Below are 19271 nucleotides of genomic sequence, written 5' to 3' on the forward strand. Positions count from 1 at the left end.
CTTTAAGAATTGTAATCATAAAGTATTTGTTGTGGACAAACTACGACCAGTAAAAACATGTCTGACATCAGTATTTAACGAAGTACTTCACTTAAATAAATCAGTTCTTTGAATCGATTCTTATAGAGAGCCGCGCGAACGAAGCGATTCGCTAAAATGAATCATACTTTGTCGTCGTCATGACAACTTCACCGCTTGTTACTTGGCGCCCCATTGTGGACAAAGTCCCCTTTAAGACAAGCAAAGTAAATTTTTGAGAATTTTGATTTAAATTGAGTATAAATGTAGTGTCACTATCTAAATCGAGTAGCTGTAATCCCGACTATGATTTGAATAATTTATTGACTTTTCCTCACAATTTTTTGTATCCTCTTTTTTTTTTTATATAAGAACGTTTTAATTTTTCAAAATTGTTCATGGATATTACCCTTGACTGCAATTTATTTTTGAGCAGATTTTCTGAGATGATAGACAGATTTTTCCCCGATACAAAAAATAAAACAGAAATTAAATTGTATGATTCTATAAACATTAAACATTTTAATGTTTAAAATTAACATTAAAACAGAAAATAGAATTTTAAAAACGAAATCAAAATGTTAACAATAACTATAATTTTATATTAATGATACTGAACTAACACTGGCACCAGGCAATATTTTCACTGAAAATATAAAAAAGAATTTACAACATTTTAACAGTTTATTCAGAATCAGCACAGACAGTAAAATGTATTCACATTCCTTTATCAAAAGCAAATCATGTCAATAAAAATGATAAAATAAATCAAAACAAAATATGTTTCCTGGACAGGGTTTAATTTAAGACAGGAGTACGCCTTAATCTAGAATAGTTAATCGTGTATAAAAAATGGCTTTCTGTAACACATATTAAGTACAGATTATTACACCTGGAGAATGGAGTCCTGAACTAAAATAAACCATATTCATTCAAAACTAACAGTGCTAATCTGAATTAGCATGACAGAGGATGCCTATAAATCATGGAATGAAACAACACAATGGTAAATAAAATATCACTTTATTTCACCCAATTCAGCCCTGAGCAAAACCTGATGGGAAGTGAAAGTCCCGTATGACTGGGTTACGAGATTGAAACATTACAAAATGAAAACATCAAGAGAAATCAAAGAGTGACCATTTTAATTCAGTAACATCGATCAATCACATTTGAACTAGAAACCCGATACAATAGTGTGGAGAAAAAAAAGAAATGTTTAAAGTGAACAGCATAAAAAAAGTATATATATATATATATACCTCCTCCTGTATAAATAACATATATATAAACCTGCCTCCTGGTAGGTTTAATTTAATCTTCCTCTAGGAAATCATCTTATTAAACTCTGGACTAAACTAAATATAGGACTAAAGCCATGACAGAGAGATTTCTGTTAATCTAGTTTAGAGGGCCATTTAGTCGAGGACTATAGGCTTAATCTCTGTCTGGGAAACCGCCCTAAAGAGTGCAAAAGTGGCAGACAATCTTTCAAAAACTTGAACAAAGTGCAGATAATTTAAAACGGAAAATAGTATTAAAACAAACTTTGTGGGGGAAAAAAAAGTGAGGAAGAAGGCTAAATGCTACAAGTAGATTATTTGTGACTTAAATATAAAGTAGGAAAAAAATCCAGCAATGAAGTTGAAGATAAACAGCAGCACCCAGTGGTTACATCCTGAGACACGTTTCTTTGGGAAATCGCTTTTCCCAAAAAAAAAAACATTTTTGAATGTTGAAAAAAAAAAACATTCAACCTCCAGAAGATCTGCTGAAATATTAGGCAAACCTCCACCACAAAGCGTTTAGGTCAATCGGATCACAAGTGGACGATGCAAAATACAGGTGTAAACAGGGTCTAAAACGTTTTGAGCTTGTCAACTTTCAACCACTTCCAGAGGTAGACGAAAACACATTCGACCGGATTGCATGGCGTTGTTAGGGGTTGATAGTTTAGGACCCAAGGACCAGATGTTTGAAAGAAGACCCGGAGTCAGAATTATAATAAGTTAAAGAAAAGTTTTACTGAAAATAGTTTGCAGTTTCATCAGCAGAAGTTCAGCTTCAAGACTCACACAGGAGTTCGTAGGACGCCCCGCTTACAGTTACAAAGATCACAGCAGTTATACCCTACACCAAGGTCTAAGCTACGTCATTGCTTACAGGCAGAATGATTCTGATTGGCTAAGAAATTGATAAACATAGTAATTTTCCACACATATACAGATAAACTGAAACATATCTCCATAGATTATGCAGCTGACACTCGGACCCTGAAGTTAGGCACGTCGTGACCTTCCAGTTCTCAGATTGCAACATGTCCCGAACAACAACTCAGTCAATCTCCAATAATGCCAGTGGTTCCTTAACCTGTAACCAAGAAGACTAACACACACACACATCTTTTCCAAGGTTGGATTTGGCCAGACTCTAATTATAAACAGGAGAGTCCTCTCAAAACATCAAGGCAATGCGTTCTTTCTCAAGGAGAGCTACACTTTAGTCTAAGTAAGGCTTTAACAAAGAAATGGTCCCTTAAACTAGTGGCTTCAATGACCCCTATGTGTTTTAACATGTTGAGGACCTTTCTCAAACACAAAACAAATCCCTATTTCATTTCTGGAAATAACAAAAACTGACATTAAAGAATACTTGAAAATAACATTTCAGTGATCACACTGTAACTTCAATAACAAAATAAAAATCTCCAGAGAAGTCATTCAACTCATGTAATATTTAGAAGGAAAAATAATGATTAATACCTTGATTATAATCACTCATTACATATACATTGAAGCAGCAGTGGATTCCAATCAAACCCCTTCAGTATAGACGAACAGCCACAAAAGACCGTCTACTCTACATCTTCTGACCTAATGTGTAAACATTATGGGAAGAGCTCTAGCCAGACTGGATTTAAACTTTGTCGACTGGAGACCCAAGTTTGATTTGAAGATGAAAACGTACCAAGCAAAATGTTCTCTCACCATTCCTGATATCTAACACACACTCCCAGCGTTCGGCTGGTCTTTCAGCTGTCAGAGCAGAAACTAAAGCTGATGCTCTCCGTGTGTTTTATTGTTTTTGATCTCCGGTCGCGTTCATATGTAAATTGCACGATTTTGTCCATTAGATCAAAAGATCTGGGAAAAAAAAACCCATACCTTTACCCGCACATAGACCCTCCCCTCTAAGAAATCAGTTATGAAAATATTTTAAGGCTTATGAAGATTAGGCCTAATGACAAATAAAGATGACATGAAAACATGAACGACTAGAAAAAAATAAGACTGCTAGATTATGATGCATCAATGTTGTAGAAAAAGAAACATCTAAAAGGAATAGCTGTTGAGATAAAGCTGAAGAGTTTATGATCTCAGGTAAACTGAAGCCCGTTCTTTGACATCCTATGAGATTAATAATCAGATAAACATAACTCTGGATGTGCTCTTCCCTTTACAACAGTGCTGATACACGGGCAACTAAAGCACTAGTGTTCATGTTCTCATTATAATGCTATATGTACTTTATGAAATATTGGCACTGCACATATTTCATGATCACAGTGATTCCAGGAATTTTCACATTATTTCGCTGGTCTGGAAGGCGTGATGATAACGCTATAACCAGACCTCAGGAACCACCCAAAATGCCGCAATAACCAATCATAAAAAAAAGAAATATATTTTTTTAAGTCAGGCGATCGTTTTCATGATTGATCGTCGCTGTCACGAACGAGCACTCTTCATCACACTGATCCTCTGGGTCTTGGGATTTCTCCTTCTGCAAGAAATCAACAAATCACAGAAGGTAAAGAATGTAAATAACGCTGTTCATTTGTCAGTCACAGAAACAAAAAACACAAAATAATCAGCACATCTGTCGTTTGAAATGTTTATTTCCCATCGCAATGATTTCTTTTTTTCAGTAAAAGTGCAATAAAACAGATCTGAATGTTATGTTAAGTCAGATTTCTACAAAGATACACTACGTAGTGCAGTAACTTACCTTTTTGACTCGATTGTAAAAATTTTGCAGGATTTTCACCAAGTCCACTTTGAAAAATAATCAGACACACACACACACACACACACACACACACACACACACACACATTAATATAAATGTTGCACAATAAAGATGTTTTCTCTACTTATAATATCTGAAGGAGATTCTTACCACTTCTAGAGTTCATGTGGTAATAGTAAATTCCAACAGCAATAGCTATAATCACCAGCAGAAGAAAAACACATATTCCTACTATGGCTCCTGGAGACAGACCTGAACCTGGATCATTAGTGTGAGTAAATCTGTCAGACTGACCTATAACAAACACAATGAAATCACATGTGAATCTCATTCAGTTTAAAGTAGATCACAGTTTTGTTCAGGGATGCCAAAAGTACCACTGATTCAGTACCAAGTCATCAAAGTAATAAAATAAAAGCAGTAACGATGCCATGCCAACTTTATTTATATTACACTGTAAGAGTGTTTTTCCTTCCAAATGCCTAAATGATGCTCACCAGTGACAGTAACACAGAAGCTCGTGCTCCTCCTGATACTGAAGCTGCTGGTGCTGATGTTGATCTGTAGTTTATAGAGTCCAGAGTCTGTGTTTCTGGTGTTTGTGATGGTCAGAGATCCAAACTGATCCAGCTTCAGTCTGTCTCTGAATCTCTCTTTACACTGAACATCTGTACAGATCTGACTCTGATCTCCACTCACGATGAGTGTGTCATTAAAATACCACGTCAATGAATTATTTGATGTTTTTACTTCAGGAGTCTCTAGACTAACAGCTTCTCCTCCCTTCACGATCTTTCTCTTCACTTCATCTCGTTCAGCAGCAGGAACACCTGAAACACAAACCAACAATACCAGACAAATATATTAGGCTTTCTTGACTGTCAAGTCTGTAAAGCAATGTTTATCCTCATTTACAAAAAATGTTTGTGTTTATTTTACATCTAATTCTCTGCATTTTGTAACCCAGCGTTGATGAATACATTAATGATGTGATTTAAAAACATATAACCTGCTTTTTAAACATTCACTAATGACTCACCATGAACAGAAACACTGAATCTCTTTCCACTGCTGCTGCTACTGAACTTTAGATAATAATCTCCAGAGTCTTCAGTTCTGATGTCCATGATGGTCAGAGATCCAGTCTGATGATCCAGCTCCAGTCTGCCTCTGAATCTCCCATTAACTTCATTACACTGAACATCTGTACAGATCTCACTGCGATCTCCACTGATTCGAGCGATGAGAAAGCCATCATAATACCATCTAATTCTGACTCCTTGGGTTATTTTAATATTAGTGTATAGAGTGACTGAATCTCCCTCCTTCACTGACACTTCATCTGTGCCATCAGACGCACCTGGAGAAGAAATTAACAGTTAATCAAATCTCTTTTTAGATCGAAAGACAAAAAAAATTGTTCACCATTGACATGCTCCTATTCTATAAAAACTGCTGTATCTTTTTGCTGGTGGGATTCTCTCTGAAATTGGTCTGAGTTCCTCTGGCCGTGATTAAAGCATATTCAAAGGCATTGTCTGGAGTCTGTCTATATTAGTGGAACACTAGAGACCTTATTCCCAAGTGCTAGTGTTCGTAGGGGTCCGGACGTTGACCGACTTAGCCGACACTGATTAGGAGACGAAGCAGGTGAACTTAAGTCAGGTGCGTATGGGAAAATCTACCACAATATCAATGCCTTCAGTTTTGAATGCATTTTTAGGACCTGCCAATGTCAGTAGCATATAGGGTGACCATACGTTCTCTTTCTTCCCGGACATGTTTAAGCTTGTGTTTTTCTGTTGATGGTTTTTCTACAGGTACTCTCTGTGTAGAACCAATAATAACAAGAAGAAGAAAAAGAATTAGACTCTCTAGTTATGTATGTTCAAAGGTTAGTTTACTTCAGCACACGTGTGCCCTATTGATGAGGCTCCAGTCAAGTAGGCGTGACAGATTACCAGCATATATATTTCCAATATATAAATATATTATCGATTACACACACACAATATATATATATATATATATGAATGAATGAAGCAATGTTTAATTTACTGTGATTTATTTATTTTCTCAAATTTCTCAGTGATTTATTTATCTACACTCAAAAAGTTTTGTTTTTCTTTTTGCAATGGGATGTTTTCTACAGTATATGTTTAACATCTGTTTAGAAATACATCTCACTTTATAACAAACGTGGAAATAAAAAATAAACTTATAAAGCCACATTAACTTTGTTTATTTCAATCCTTCTCTTTAATTTAGAATTAGCATCAAACAAACATTATAATTCTTGTTCACAGTAATAAAAACCAGTGGTGTAAAGTGTGAGTAAATGTAATTAGTTACTGTACTAAAGTATATTTTTGACTGATCAGAGATATTAGCAACTTTTACTCTCTACTTTACTACATTTTTGAACGAGTATGTTCTCTTTACTCAACTATGAGTAATGCAGGTACTCTGATTTTCAGTTTACCTTCAGCAAGTATGAAAACAATAGGGGAAACTAAGCCAAAACCCGGGGAAAAGAGGACGTTTGTTCACCCTAGTTGACAGATGTACAGCTATTTTAGAGCTTTTCGAAATTATATTTCAAGTTTCATTCAGCAAAGGCTGGAGAGCCGGTTCACCGCCAGGTAAATGTGTCTAAAACTATTTAATCATCTTTTATTTATCGTTGACAGGAATATGAATTGAAACAAGTAAGTGTCTTACCGGGAACGAGGAATAAAAACGCAACCAACAAACTAAAGATAAACTTTTTCAGCATGTCCGCATCGAACGGAGCCGACTCTTATTTCCGTTGTTGTTGTTACAAATTGGGTCCTCCCTCAAATCCAGGTACTCTCATTAGCGCCTGATTACAATTCCTAAAAAATAAATGTTATGATAAAACGTGTTTTAACTATGGTATAATGACCATTCATGTCTGTATTAGTTAGCTTATGTACTAGCATAGCATGCATATACAGATTAGCCCGTTAGCTTAGTTTATAGGCTACACACAGTTGCACACACGTAGGCCTTTTCACAATCATCTTTAATGTGATTACGAGTTCAAGTAAGTATTAAATGTCAAAATATTTCAGTTATAAAAAGAACAATTAAATGTTCAATTATTCACTTAATTGGTCATTATTATTATTAATTTAATTAACAGTTTAATAAAGTGAAATAAATGACATACAATTTGTTTTATTATGCACTATATAGTAAGCTATAGCCTACATATTTTAAATTATTATCGTTCTTATGTACTTAGTATTATCAATTAACTGATAGCTGGTGGAGACCCAATTTCGCCGAAGAACCAGATTTGTCATGAAACCATTTCACATACTACGCCTTGAGTTCCCAGAAGTGGAAATCATCATCATCTTCATCATCATTATCATCATCTTTTTCTTTTTCTTTGATTTTAATTTTTAATTTTTTAATTTAATTCATCGTATTCTATGCCTTTCTCGTAATCACTAAAAATAAATATAGGCCTAAATAACAAAATTAATAAAAAAAAACCCTCTGGCACTGCGTGTTCAGCTCCTCCTGCTTCTGCCCTGAGTCCCTCTGGATCCAGACTGATGCATTACAACACAAATCTATTTTTTGATAGCCTGCCCTATAGCCTTCTCTCCAATCAAATACGACATGCTCTACAGTTTCTTTTTCTCTACAAATATGCATAAATCATTTCTAATGATTCCTATTAAAGCCAACGAAGAGTTCAAGTAGAGTAAGCCTTAATCTAGTTATTACAACCTCTTCCTTCCTGTTTCTGCCACATACATTTTTATTGTACATACAAATATATAGCTTAATTTCCATGAATCCCTTTATGTGCTGCTACCCAACAGAATCCCACTGTCCCTTTTTTCCTTTGAATACTATACAAGAGCATGAATATTTTTATTAATCAGATCTTCTCTGGTTGATCTTTGAGTAATGATGTTAATACTGACGAAGAATCAGAACATATAACTACTAAGGTCTTATTTCCATAGCCATGTTAACCCAATTTTGGTGGCAGTTATCTACAGAATATATAGATATATTAGTTGTTAATCTTTTAGACATTTTTACACATATTACTGGAATATACTATTCCTGTGGTTGGATTTCTTCTGCTCCTTCTCATGGGGGTAGACACACACACACACACACACACACACACACACACACACACACACACACACACACACACACACACACACAATGCATAACTAACAATTACGGTACACCTCTGTCCATAAGGCATTTCCTAGAAACAAAAATAAATAACAACACTGTAAGCAATGCATTATATTCAATACATTGGCTAAATATGTGTAACAAAAAGGCATCAGGGTGATTGCATTTCCTTAATGTTGCAGCCATTATATCGAGTTGTAATTTTTGCTTGTGACACTAGAGGGCGTAAATGTAACAGGCGCCACAATGGATGGTCAAACAAACTTTTTGACTTCGCCATTCTTTTTTTAAAGAATTTACACATTTCAAAATATACACCATTTTTTTAAATATATTGTTAGCATATTTATTAAAATGTACCTTAAGAATATTATATATATATATAAATAAAAACAATAAAAAATTGTTCAATAAAATGTTTTGCCCTCCATATATTTCAGTCCACGAAAATACATTCACATCAGGATTATTATAGTTAACTAAAACTAACACCATAAAAAAACAAATAAAAAAACATTTCCATTGCTTTTAAATAAAATGTACATTTACATTTATGCATTTAGCAGACACTTATCCAAAGTGACTTACAGAAGAAGAACAAAGCATTATTCAAACAGCCAACGTTCATTATTGTACAGTAGTTTATCAACATATCCTTAGAGGCAGCCATACCTCTTGTTGAATGGGCCTTTGAATGAAGGTTGTGCACCTCAAAATCTGCAGAAATAGCCTCAACAATCCATTTGCTTATTCTCTGTTTGGATGCTGAGGAACTCTGCCAGGGTAAACCAAAGCACACCAGCAGCTGATCAGTTTTACACCACTGGGCATAACAGTCAAGTGCCCTAACTGGACAAAGCATGTTGAAGGGGTGGTAAAATGCCCTTTTTATAAAATGTAAAATAAGTCTCTGATGTCCTCAGAGTGTGTATGTGAAGTTTTAGCTCAAAATACCCCACAGATATTTTTATATAGCATGTTAAAAAATTGCAACATTTTTGTGTGTGTCCCTTTAAATGCAAATGAGCTGCTGCTCCCGGCACAGGGGGCGGAGCTTCAACCGCTTGTGTCCTGAAAATTTCAAAAACGTTTAGCCTTTTATGTTCAAACCGGAATCAGACAATGATATAGAGACTCAAGAAGAAGTGACAACATGTAGAAGCAACAGGACATTTCTGAATGGTTAGTTGATGAATTTATGTAGCTTAGGTGTAGTTATCTTCTAGTCATTGATTAGCATATTCTGTAATGCTAATCTATAAATCGCTTTCCCGTTTTTTTCTCCTGACCATAGATTACACAGAATCTCATCTCAGGTCCGCTATTTTTAATTTTGTCATTTCATCTGAATATCAACATTTGTGAGATTTAGCTTTGAGATCAATTGATCTAATTTTATGTCTCTGGAAAATAGTGATCTATATGACATTGAATTATGTTGAACAACGTTTTTGTATCGATGTGTTAATGAGGGATTTGTGGACTCAATGTTTTTGGATTTGTAGAGTAAAAGTTATAGGCTAGTTAAGTAAAAAAGATAAAATTAGACCCGGCCTTGGGGTAAGATGAGTCACCCAGAATTGGCACAGAAGGTCCCAAGGGCATTCATAGTGTCGCTATTATGACAAATCTCCAATTAAAATATGGTTAATTAAATATGTAAATAGTCATATGCCTATATACAAGTCATAGTATAATCTTCACCATTTTTTTATTTTATTTATTCTTGAGGCTCTGGTTGTAACATTGATCCACTCAGTAGCGGTTTTTGGCACGGGCGAACCGGGCAATCGCCCGGGGCGGCATTTTTGGGGGGGCGGCGCCGCCGGCACGAGCAGAAGAAAAAAATAAATAAAAATAAAATAAAATAAATAAATCTGTGCCGCGAAGCGGTTTTCTATTATCTATCATTTCACTGTGTGGGGAATTGGCAAATTTGCGCCCCCTGCAGCTGCAGGCGTCCCTGCTTGCTGAGAAGATGCCCTGCACAGAAGCTGTTTATTTGAGAAGGGGAAAGGGGAGGGGGCGCAGAGGCGCGGGCGCGGATGACAGTTCACCTCTGGGTCTCTCCCAAATGGAAAGGACAAGGGGGGGAGACGGGGGGGATCCATATAGTTATCTAAGTCAGTCACACCTCGACTTTCTTCCAAATAACGCACATTTCATTCATAATATTATAAATACAGGCCTCTATATTTCCCGCACATTTTTGTTTTTCTGAATTGTCTGAATGGCTAATAAAAATAGGTAATACAAAACGATTACTTGGTCACCACCACCAAGGTGAATTGGTTTAGTCTTGACTTCTGGTCGTGACTCGTCGTGAGTGACAGTTGGTATGGGGGGGATCAGGGGAAATCTGTTGATTGTCGATGTCGAGTGCCAAATAAGAGATGGACAAGAAAGGTCAAAGCCATCAGGTGCCCAATTTAGAAACGAGCGAAAGATAAAGGTATGCAAACTATGTTTTCTCTGTATGATTACGGTATCCATGTCATGAATGAAGGGGCAATATTAATTGGTGGGTATAATTGGGGGGGGGGGGCGCTCGAAGGGGGTCTTGCCCAGGGTGTAATTCAATGTAGAACCGCCACTGGATCCACTGAAGGCACGTTTGAAGAACCCAAGTGCAGTTTAAAGGGGTGTTTGATTATAATTTCACTTTTCTAACTTTAGTTAGTGTGTAATGTTGCTGTTTGAGTATAAACAAAAAATTCATCAACTAACCATTCAGAAATGTCAGTGCCGGCCCGAGCCTTTTGGGGGCCCTAAGCAGAATTTGATTTGGGGGCCCCCTCCCACCACGCAGTCACCTGTGCTTGACGATTATTGACACAAATTTCACGCAATAATGTTACATTACAAATTAATACAATTAGGTTATGTATTAATACAAAATAAATACTTAATAAAAATAGATACTAAAAAAAGTTAGTAACTTTTTCTTTACTCTTTTACTAACTCTTTGAAACTTCTGAAAACAAACTGTCACAAAACATATAAAAAAAAATTATTTGCAAAATATCCTCCAACGTTTTGCAACACTTTGCAGTTTGAATGATGTCTTGTATGAACATGACAGAGTATGTTTTTATGTTTCCACTGTTCGAGCGCGCCCGCGCCTCACACACACACACACACACACACACACACACACACACACACACACACACACACACACACACACACACACACACACACACACTCACATATTCCAGCATTGCAATCTTCACACCGCAGCCTGTTCGTTATAGCCGTAATAAAATATAATAATAAAATAGTCAACCTAACATAATTATACAAATTACACTGCTCTGTTTAAATAGTCAGTTGAACAATTCATACTATGAATAAAGAATAGTTTACCATCCAAATCCATCGCGAATGTTGAAACATTTTGATTCTAATGAGAGAGATACGTGAGCCCAACGCCGCTTACTTTCACTTTCGCTTTAAATTATTTCGTTTTCGGCTTGTTTATAGTTAGTCTTTTGTTCTTGTTCTGTTCTGAATATCATTACATTTAAAGGATAAATCATTGATCAAATCAAATTTTTGTGACATGGCTTAACATTACCGTGACTGCGCACAAATTGTCTATGCACGCGAGGTTATGCGCATGACTCAAACACTGGCAGACACAGCTGCAGTTGTAGGCAGGTATATTGATCATGAAATCAGAATTTTCTTGTCTTGAATTATTAATCCTTTCATTCATTTATGTCACTTGTTAATTAGGCTATTATGTAAAAAAAAAAAAAAAAAAACTCGATTGGGGGCCCCCTGGTGGCGAGGGGGCCCCAAGCAGCCGCTTAGTTCGCTTATGCCTCGGGCCGGCCCTGCGAAATGTTGTCTACATGTTGTCACTTCTTCTCGAGTCTCTCCATCTTTCTGACTCTGGTTTGAACATAAAAGGCTAAAAGTTTTATACATTTTCAGTGCATGTCGGTGTGAGGTAAAAGGAAACAAGCTGCTGAAGCTCCGCCCCCTGTGCCGGGAGCAGCAGCTCATTTGCATTTAAAGGAACAGACACAAAACGGTTTGTTTTTGCTCACCCTCAACAAGTGACAACTTTAACATGATATACAAAAATATGTGTGGGGTATTTTGAACTAAAACTTCACATACACACTCTGGGGAATTCAGAGACTTATTTTACATCTTGTGAAAAGGGCGAAAACAAGAACAAACATAAAACAAAGGAATGGTATAAAACTCCATTGAAAAACATAACCATGAACATGGCACTTACCAACAGTGGTTACATAAATCAATACTTGACAAAGACACATGGAAAACATGAGGGCTTAAATACAGACTACTAATGACTAAACAAGACACACCTGCGAATGTAATAGAGAATTAATCAATGATTACTTGACACAAAATGCTAGGGAAGCACATAGCAGCACCACATGAGGACCAGGGAATCACATGACAAGACGTGAAACATGACTGACATGAAACATGTCATGTCAGTCAAAACAAGACATGACACTGGTTATGATGTTAATGTGTTTTTTTCCTCCATCTGTCAGAACACAGTTTCTCATCATGGTTTAATGTGCCTGTATTAAAGAGTAAATGGTATTTTTTCTGTTCAGAGTGTTGTAAATTCTATAGTTGAGAGATGATCAGGTGTCAAACTGTGCATTATCAATGATTCTTGAGGGGTAGAATCCTGTTGGACTTCTGAATCTTCTTTGACTGTTTTTAAATATCAGTTTTAATAGACTGATTCAGTACTTTATTACTCTGTAAATCAGGTTTATCTAGATAAGAAGTCAGACTGTGGGGTTCATAATAGCGGGGCAGGAAGAAGCTCTTACTCTACACACAGAAAAGACCTGGCCATTCTCACCCACAAACTATTTGTCCACCGAGAGAACAAAGCATGTTTCTGGAGAAACGCGACCACAGGACGTTTCAGTTTGACTCAGATGAGCTGCCAGTGTCGCACCTCAGCCAGAGAGATGTGAGATGAGAGATTGTTTAACTTTTTGTTTGTTTGTTTTGCCATTCACAACAACTGAATTGAGAATTGAATTATTACAGCTTTTTTTTTTAATCAAAAATCTCTATTTTACCATGAAAAGGAGATTTATCTGACTCTTATACTTTACATATTTAATGTAGTCACTCTTGTAAATGTTAATGATACAAATTAAGAATGTTTTCTATAGGAACAATTCAAGTTTCAATAAGACCCAGTAAAACATAAAAGACATTATCTGTGTGTGTGTGTGTGTGTGTGTGTGTGTGTGTGTTTGTGTGTGTGTGTGGTTGTGTGAGAGAGAGAACTAGGAGGGTCTTCATGTTGTGGGAGGATTCACACACCAGAATGATATTTCCGCTACAGTTTGATTTTCTTTTCAGCAGACAGTCTTTATAGATCAGATTTCCATAAACCGCTGAAGAAAATGTTCGCTGTTATTGTTTTGTTCTGTTTGTGCTGGTGCCATCTGACTGGTAAGTTAAATATATTATTATGGCTCAATGTCATAACAAGCTGTGATCACTTTCAGTTCTTCACAGAAAAATCAAATATGTTATTCGAGTACTATTTCAGATTCAGGTCTGTGTTTTTAAGTGCTCTTAGTCCCACAGTCATGGAAAGTAATGGACATGACTAAAGTGAATTACAATTTCTCTGGCTTTTTCTTTTTTTGCACTGTTATGAACATCTTAATTTTAAAGATGAAATGAAAATCATCTGAAGTGATCTGTAAAAACATTTTTTTTATTTCTTAAATTAAGAAAGAACAAGCAATTTGCAGTAATCATGGACAACTATTAAAGTCACGGAAATCCATTTTCTGGATGTTCTTCACAATTAAATGTTACAAATTGCAACAGAATTTGTAAACCTTAATCTGTGTAAAATCTGTCCCTGTACATCCGTCAGGAGTGTTTGGTGAGTCAGTGTCAGTGATGGAGGGATATTCTGTCACTCTAAACACTTATCTAACTGAACTGAAGGATGATGATGAGACACTGTGGACATTTGGAGCTGAAGACTCTCTGATAGCTGAAATCAGTAGAGCTGATGAAATCTTCTCCACATATGATGATGTTCCTGATGGGAGATTCAGAGACAGACTGAAGCTGGAAGATCAAACTGGATCTCTGACCATCACAAACATCACAACTGAACATGCTGGAGTTTATAAACTAGAGATAAGGGGAATGACACTGTCATCCAAAACATTCAATGTTTCAGTCTATGGTGAGTATTGTTATGAGGTTATGTAATAACTGATGACAGTCCGTTGAATTACAGTTTTTCTGAATTGCTTAAACACATTTCTTGAAACCATCACTCAATTTCTCAAAACCTTAAACACAAAACCACATTTTCAAACCACATTCAGAGAATCTCTAACTCTTCCGTAAGTCAATTGCGCAAGAGAGGGCCCAGCGAGTCAATATTATAAACACTACAGATCATTTGTTAGACACTACATCAAAAAATGGAGAACACATAATCCAGAGCATGCAGTTACAGAAAACAAGTATATTGTATCAAAGTAAACAAATTTTGCAATTACTTAAAGTATTGACAACTTACAGTAGTAAGGTGAATAAATTGTATACTGTACACACTAAAAAAAAATGGTTCTTCAGGGGTTCTTTGCGGTGGTTAAGGTGCTATGTAGCACCACTACCATAAAGAACCTGTTAAGCCCAGTTTGGTTCTTCAGCGGTTCTTTAGCGGTTCTTTGGGGTGGTTAAGGTGCTATATGGCACCTCTTATGGTTCTACATAGCACCATTTGACAAAGGTAGGTGCTATATGGCACTTAAAGTGGTCCCCCTATGATTACAAGCCAATGAACCACTTTTAGTGCTATTTAGCACCATTTTTGTTTAGAGTGTATCCACTGGAAGTGTAGTATTGAACGGCCGATTGAATGTCTGTATATTCAGCACCAACTGCAAAAGCCAAGAAGGTTACAGTAAAAAACTCTAAATGAAAAGCATATTACAGTAGAGTACAGTCAGAAGAGTTGTGCAACTGCAGAATCACAGTCAGTGAGAGATTTATTCTGCTTCAGCATCATGTCTTCATGCTGGTCCGGCCGGAGGAGTTTCTCCACATCTCAGACACTGTCGTCTCTGCAGGAAAAGGGAAAATCCCAAAAGCAGATCCAGCCTTGACAACATTCTCCACATCTGCTCTTCCTCGTCCTCATCCTCTTCTTCTTTGTTCACCACATACTCTTCCTCCTCTCCCTCTTATATTGTTTCCATCCATTATTGGTTTCAACATTCAGTGCAACATTTTGAGTAAATTTAGGGACTCTGAACTGACTTGTATTAGTTGGTTTGGTCACAACATTAGAAATATCTGAACAATTTTGAGTCGTTGTGTGTAAACGATGACAACTGTGTTGTAGTTGTGTTTAACTTTTGCCTGCCTGTGTTTAGTGTTTTGAAACATAAGTGCGTCACAGTGCAAAATGTGTTTTAGCGAGTGAGAATGTGTTTAGAGTTTTGAAAAAAGAGTGCATGAGATTTGCAAACAGTGTTTTAAAGGGATGGTTCGGAGTAATTTCAACCTAGGGTCCTTTGCAGGATTGTTGGCTCGAGATCATGGTGCAAAGGACCTAGGTTGAAATGACTCCGCACCATCCCTTTAACTACCTGAACTTGTTTAATGTTTTACAAAAAGAGTCATTTATTCGACAAATTGTTTTAGACTATTGAGAATTGGGTTAAGAGAATGGGGTTTAGTGCAGTTCAGTAAATCTGTAATATGTGATATGGAACTGTAATGCGGTCGAAACCTGCCTGGAACTACTTTAGCTGTTCATTTCCCAGAAAATAATTGCACGCCAACCAATCAGATTCAAGCATTCAACAGCCCCGTAGTATAAATGTAACTTACATTCTAAAATGATTAAACATATGACAGACATTGTCATCCATATGTATCTTCATTCTCTCATGTTTTCCAGCTCGTCTGCCTGTTCCTGTCATCAGCAGAGACTCTTCAAATTGTTCTTCATCATCATCAAATTGTTCATTGCTGTGTTCATCAGTGGTGAATGTGGGTCATGTGACTCTCTCCTGGTACGCAGGAATCAGTGTATTGTCCAGCATCAGTGCGTCTGATCTCAGCATCAGTCTCTCTCTACCTCTGGAGGTGGAATATCAGGATAAAAACCCCTACAGCTGTGTGCTGAACAATCCCATCAGCAACCAGACCACACATCTGGACATCAACACACTCTGTCACACATGTGCAGGTACGGCAAGTGCTGATGATATTATTGACCCACAGCCAGCCTCCAAATAAGCATCAGAATTTTCTGTTTTGCAAAATTATGATCATTTTCATCTTGTTGAAAATTCTATTTTATCATTGTTTTTTTGTTGTTGTTGTTGTTGTATTTCTTTCTTTTTAAATTTATTTAGAAGTCAACAATGACTGTTGTGGTCCTACTGAAGCTGTTATCCGATTGGCTCTCTGTGCTCTGGTGGGCGTGGCTACAGTGGCTTTTCTACTTTATGACATCAGATCTACAAGAGGAGACAAGAAACTGACAGACACATCATAATAAATATGGTTAAATATTGTGAAGTTTTAGTCTGCAAAGTTGAACAGATATATGCAAGGATTTAAATGAAAATAGTTATCAATAAAATCAACAAGAGGTTTATATTTAGGTGCAAAGTTTATTAATATATATACTGTATATATATATATATATATATATATATATATGCTTACATAGCCTATTTTATATAAGTTGTATTTAGATTTCTGATCAGTATGGAAGCCCGTTTCCGCCACGTTGAGTAAAAAAAAAAAAAAAGATTCTTTAAGTCATAATAATGAGAAACTTTCTCGAAATAATGACTTAACATCTCGTAATAATGAGAAACTTTCTCGAAATAATGACTTAACATCTCGTAATAATGAGAAACTTTCTCGAAATAATGACTTAACATCTCGTAATAATGAGAAACTTTCTTATTTTCTCGCACTTCTACGCATGCGCTAAGCAGCGGAGCAGAAGGGCGTGCCGCACTAGCGACATCCGCTGGTCAAAGCCGTGTAAATGCATCACAGCAAACATGGCATGCTCTGCAAAACAGTTGTTTTCATTAAAGTCAGTGTGATCTACTAAGTGCAATCTGTAGTATCATTAAATAACATCATCAGTAGGCCTATATCTTCCATACTTTTCCATGCGCACGATAAGGTGTGAAAGTGGAATGCAGAAGCAGGACGGTTACTATGGTAACGAAGGACGCCTGCTTGTGCACAGCGATGGAAATTGTTACATGAATTTACAAAACTATCAGATTAAAGTTGGAATATTACATTTATTCGTCAAGTTTAAGTGTAACATCTTCATAAAATATATGGGTATGTGTGTTAATAACACGTATTTTGCAGATGCTTCTAGGATATTTGATGTGCAGGTTCAACTGGAAGATATCAATACAGAAATCACCTTTAAGATGTTTATGACTTTGGGGACATTTACACATAGTTGGGCAGTGGAATGGGGGAAAACGCAAGGTCGAGACGTGTTTTTAAAAGCTGAACTTCTTTTCAATTGAGCGCCGCATTTTTAGAACGCCGTGTCATGCGCGAGACGCTGCAGAAGAGCGAGCGAGCGTCCGTCTAGTGCGCATATGCCTAGAAAAGCAATGAAAAAGCGCGTTCTGTATGAACGGACCCTTACACAGATTTCCAGATAAGTGTTCTTAAATAGATCTGGAAAGGTGTGCTGTCTTATCATTCCTCCATCTATTTGAAATCCATGGATCACCCTTCTGTGTTGCTACTTGTCCATACATACAAATACAAATGAATATTACAAATGAATAAAAGACTACCTAGTATGGAAGCCCGTCTCATATGCTGATCATTTATCAATGTTATTCACTGCAGAGCGTGCCATGTTTGCTGTGATGCATTTACACGGCTTTGACCAGCGGATGTCGCTAGTGTGGCACTCTCTTCTGCTCCGCTGCTTTGCGCATGCGTAGAAGTGCGAGAAAAATAAGTCATTATTACGAGAAAGTTTCTCATTATTATGACTTAAAGAATCTTTTTTTTTTTTTACTCAGGGTGGCGGAAACGGGCTTCCATACTGATCTGAGTAGTGTCAGAGTAAATATTGTGGTGTAATCTGTGATGTGTGATGACCTCTAGCGGTGAGTTTCAGGAACTGTAGATTCTGCATTGGGCACAAAACATTCAGCCAGTAAGAAAAGAAAACCTATAAAAAACGTTTGTAGGTCTATATTGTCTCATTCATCATTGTAGCCTTGTTTAAGTAGATTTCCTGTATATTTATTTTTGGACTGATAGTGATTAATAAAGTAATAAAGTAGTAAAATAATGGTATATGAGAGAGTGTCAGTGGTAATATCATTGTGTTCCTGGTGGTTAGTGTTAGAGGAACGGTGTAACAACTCAGGCTTATGACAGTTAGCCTGCCCTGGACCAGGGGCCTGTTTCAGAAAGGAGGTTAAGTGAAAACTCTGAGTATGTTAACCCTAAAATGAGGGAAACTCTGAGTTTTCTGTTTCAGAATGGGAGGTATGTTAAACCTGAGAAAGCAGAGTAAGTCAAGCCTGTTTCAGAAAGAGAGGTAACTTATACTCAGAGTCAGTTACCATGGTAACTTACTCTGTGAACCTAACCTGGTCGGGAGCAGGTTTTCTTCAGTAAACCCAGAGTTTCTTTCGGTCTCCTCCCCTTTTTAAAGTGGAAGTGGTGTTTAAACACCTCATTCATTCTTTCAGTACATTTTTATTAATAAAATTAATCTTTTATTAATAAATAATATATATATATATATATATATATATATATATATATATATTTTTTTTTTTAAAATAAGATGAAGTCTATATAACTCCTTTACTGGCAACTGAAAATACAGTAGTAGATTAGAGTTACATAATGTAGTTCTAAACAAATTCTACAGAATTAAACTGTGGCATTTACTGAAAATCACTGAACTGTTCATCTGTGCACCAGAAGTTGATGGACCGTCCTCCTGCTGT

General features: G+C 36.5%; 2 protein-coding genes across 3 annotated transcripts; one reads left to right on the plus strand and one right to left on the minus strand.

The window, feature by feature from the left end:
- Positions 1-1025: 1025 nt before the first annotated feature.
- On the minus strand, positions 1026-6880 carry LOC309476129 (uncharacterized protein). Of its 2 annotated transcripts, none has more exons than XM_082139342.1 (6): positions 6769-6880; positions 5087-5407; positions 4545-4877; positions 4201-4341; positions 4027-4073; positions 1026-3801 (listed from the first exon to the last, which is right to left on the minus strand). In XM_082139342.1, the coding sequence occupies exons 1-6, from the start codon at positions 6821-6823 to the stop codon at positions 3709-3711; spliced, it is 990 nt and encodes a 329-aa protein (XP_081995468.1). In that variant the 5' UTR covers positions 6824-6880; the 3' UTR covers positions 1026-3708. The 2 variants fall into 2 exon arrangements, with proteins under 2 accessions (XP_081995468.1, XP_081995467.1); XM_082139341.1 differs by having other exon boundaries at positions 4198-4341.
- Positions 6881-13328: 6448 nt separating this feature from the next.
- Positions 13329-16997, plus strand: LOC309476200 (CD48 antigen-like). The gene is made up of 4 exons (XM_082139449.1): positions 13329-13710; positions 14147-14467; positions 16199-16489; positions 16659-16997. The coding sequence occupies exons 1-4, from the start codon at positions 13662-13664 to the stop codon at positions 16799-16801; spliced, it is 804 nt and encodes a 267-aa protein (XP_081995575.1). The 5' UTR covers positions 13329-13661; the 3' UTR covers positions 16802-16997.
- Positions 16998-19271: the final 2274 nt, after the last annotated feature.

This window comes from Leuciscus leuciscus (assembly GCF_965113295.1).
Source record: "Leuciscus leuciscus genome assembly, chromosome: 15".
Taxonomy (NCBI): Eukaryota; Metazoa; Chordata; class Actinopteri; order Cypriniformes; family Leuciscidae; genus Leuciscus; species Leuciscus leuciscus.

Coding starts and splice junctions, on each gene's coding strand:
- LOC309476129 (XM_082139341.1), bottom strand. CDS start 6,823: ATGCTGAAAAAGTTTATCTTTAGTTTGTTGGTTGCGTTTTTATTCCTC. Junction 5,408..6,768: donor GTTTTTATTCCTCGTTCCCG/GTAAGACACTTA, acceptor TTTCTTCTCCAG/GTGCGTCTGATGGCACAGAT. Junction 4,878..5,086: donor ATTCAGTGTTTCTGTTCATG/GTGAGTCATTAG, acceptor TTTGTGTTTCAG/GTGTTCCTGCTGCTGAACGA.
- LOC309476200 (XM_082139449.1), top strand. CDS start 13,662: ATGTTCGCTGTTATTGTTTTGTTCTGTTTGTGCTGGTGCCATCTGACT. Junction 13,711..14,146: donor GTGCTGGTGCCATCTGACTG/GTAAGTTAAATA, acceptor TACATCCGTCAG/GAGTGTTTGGTGAGTCAGTG. Junction 14,468..16,198: donor ATTCAATGTTTCAGTCTATG/GTGAGTATTGTT, acceptor CATGTTTTCCAG/CTCGTCTGCCTGTTCCTGTC.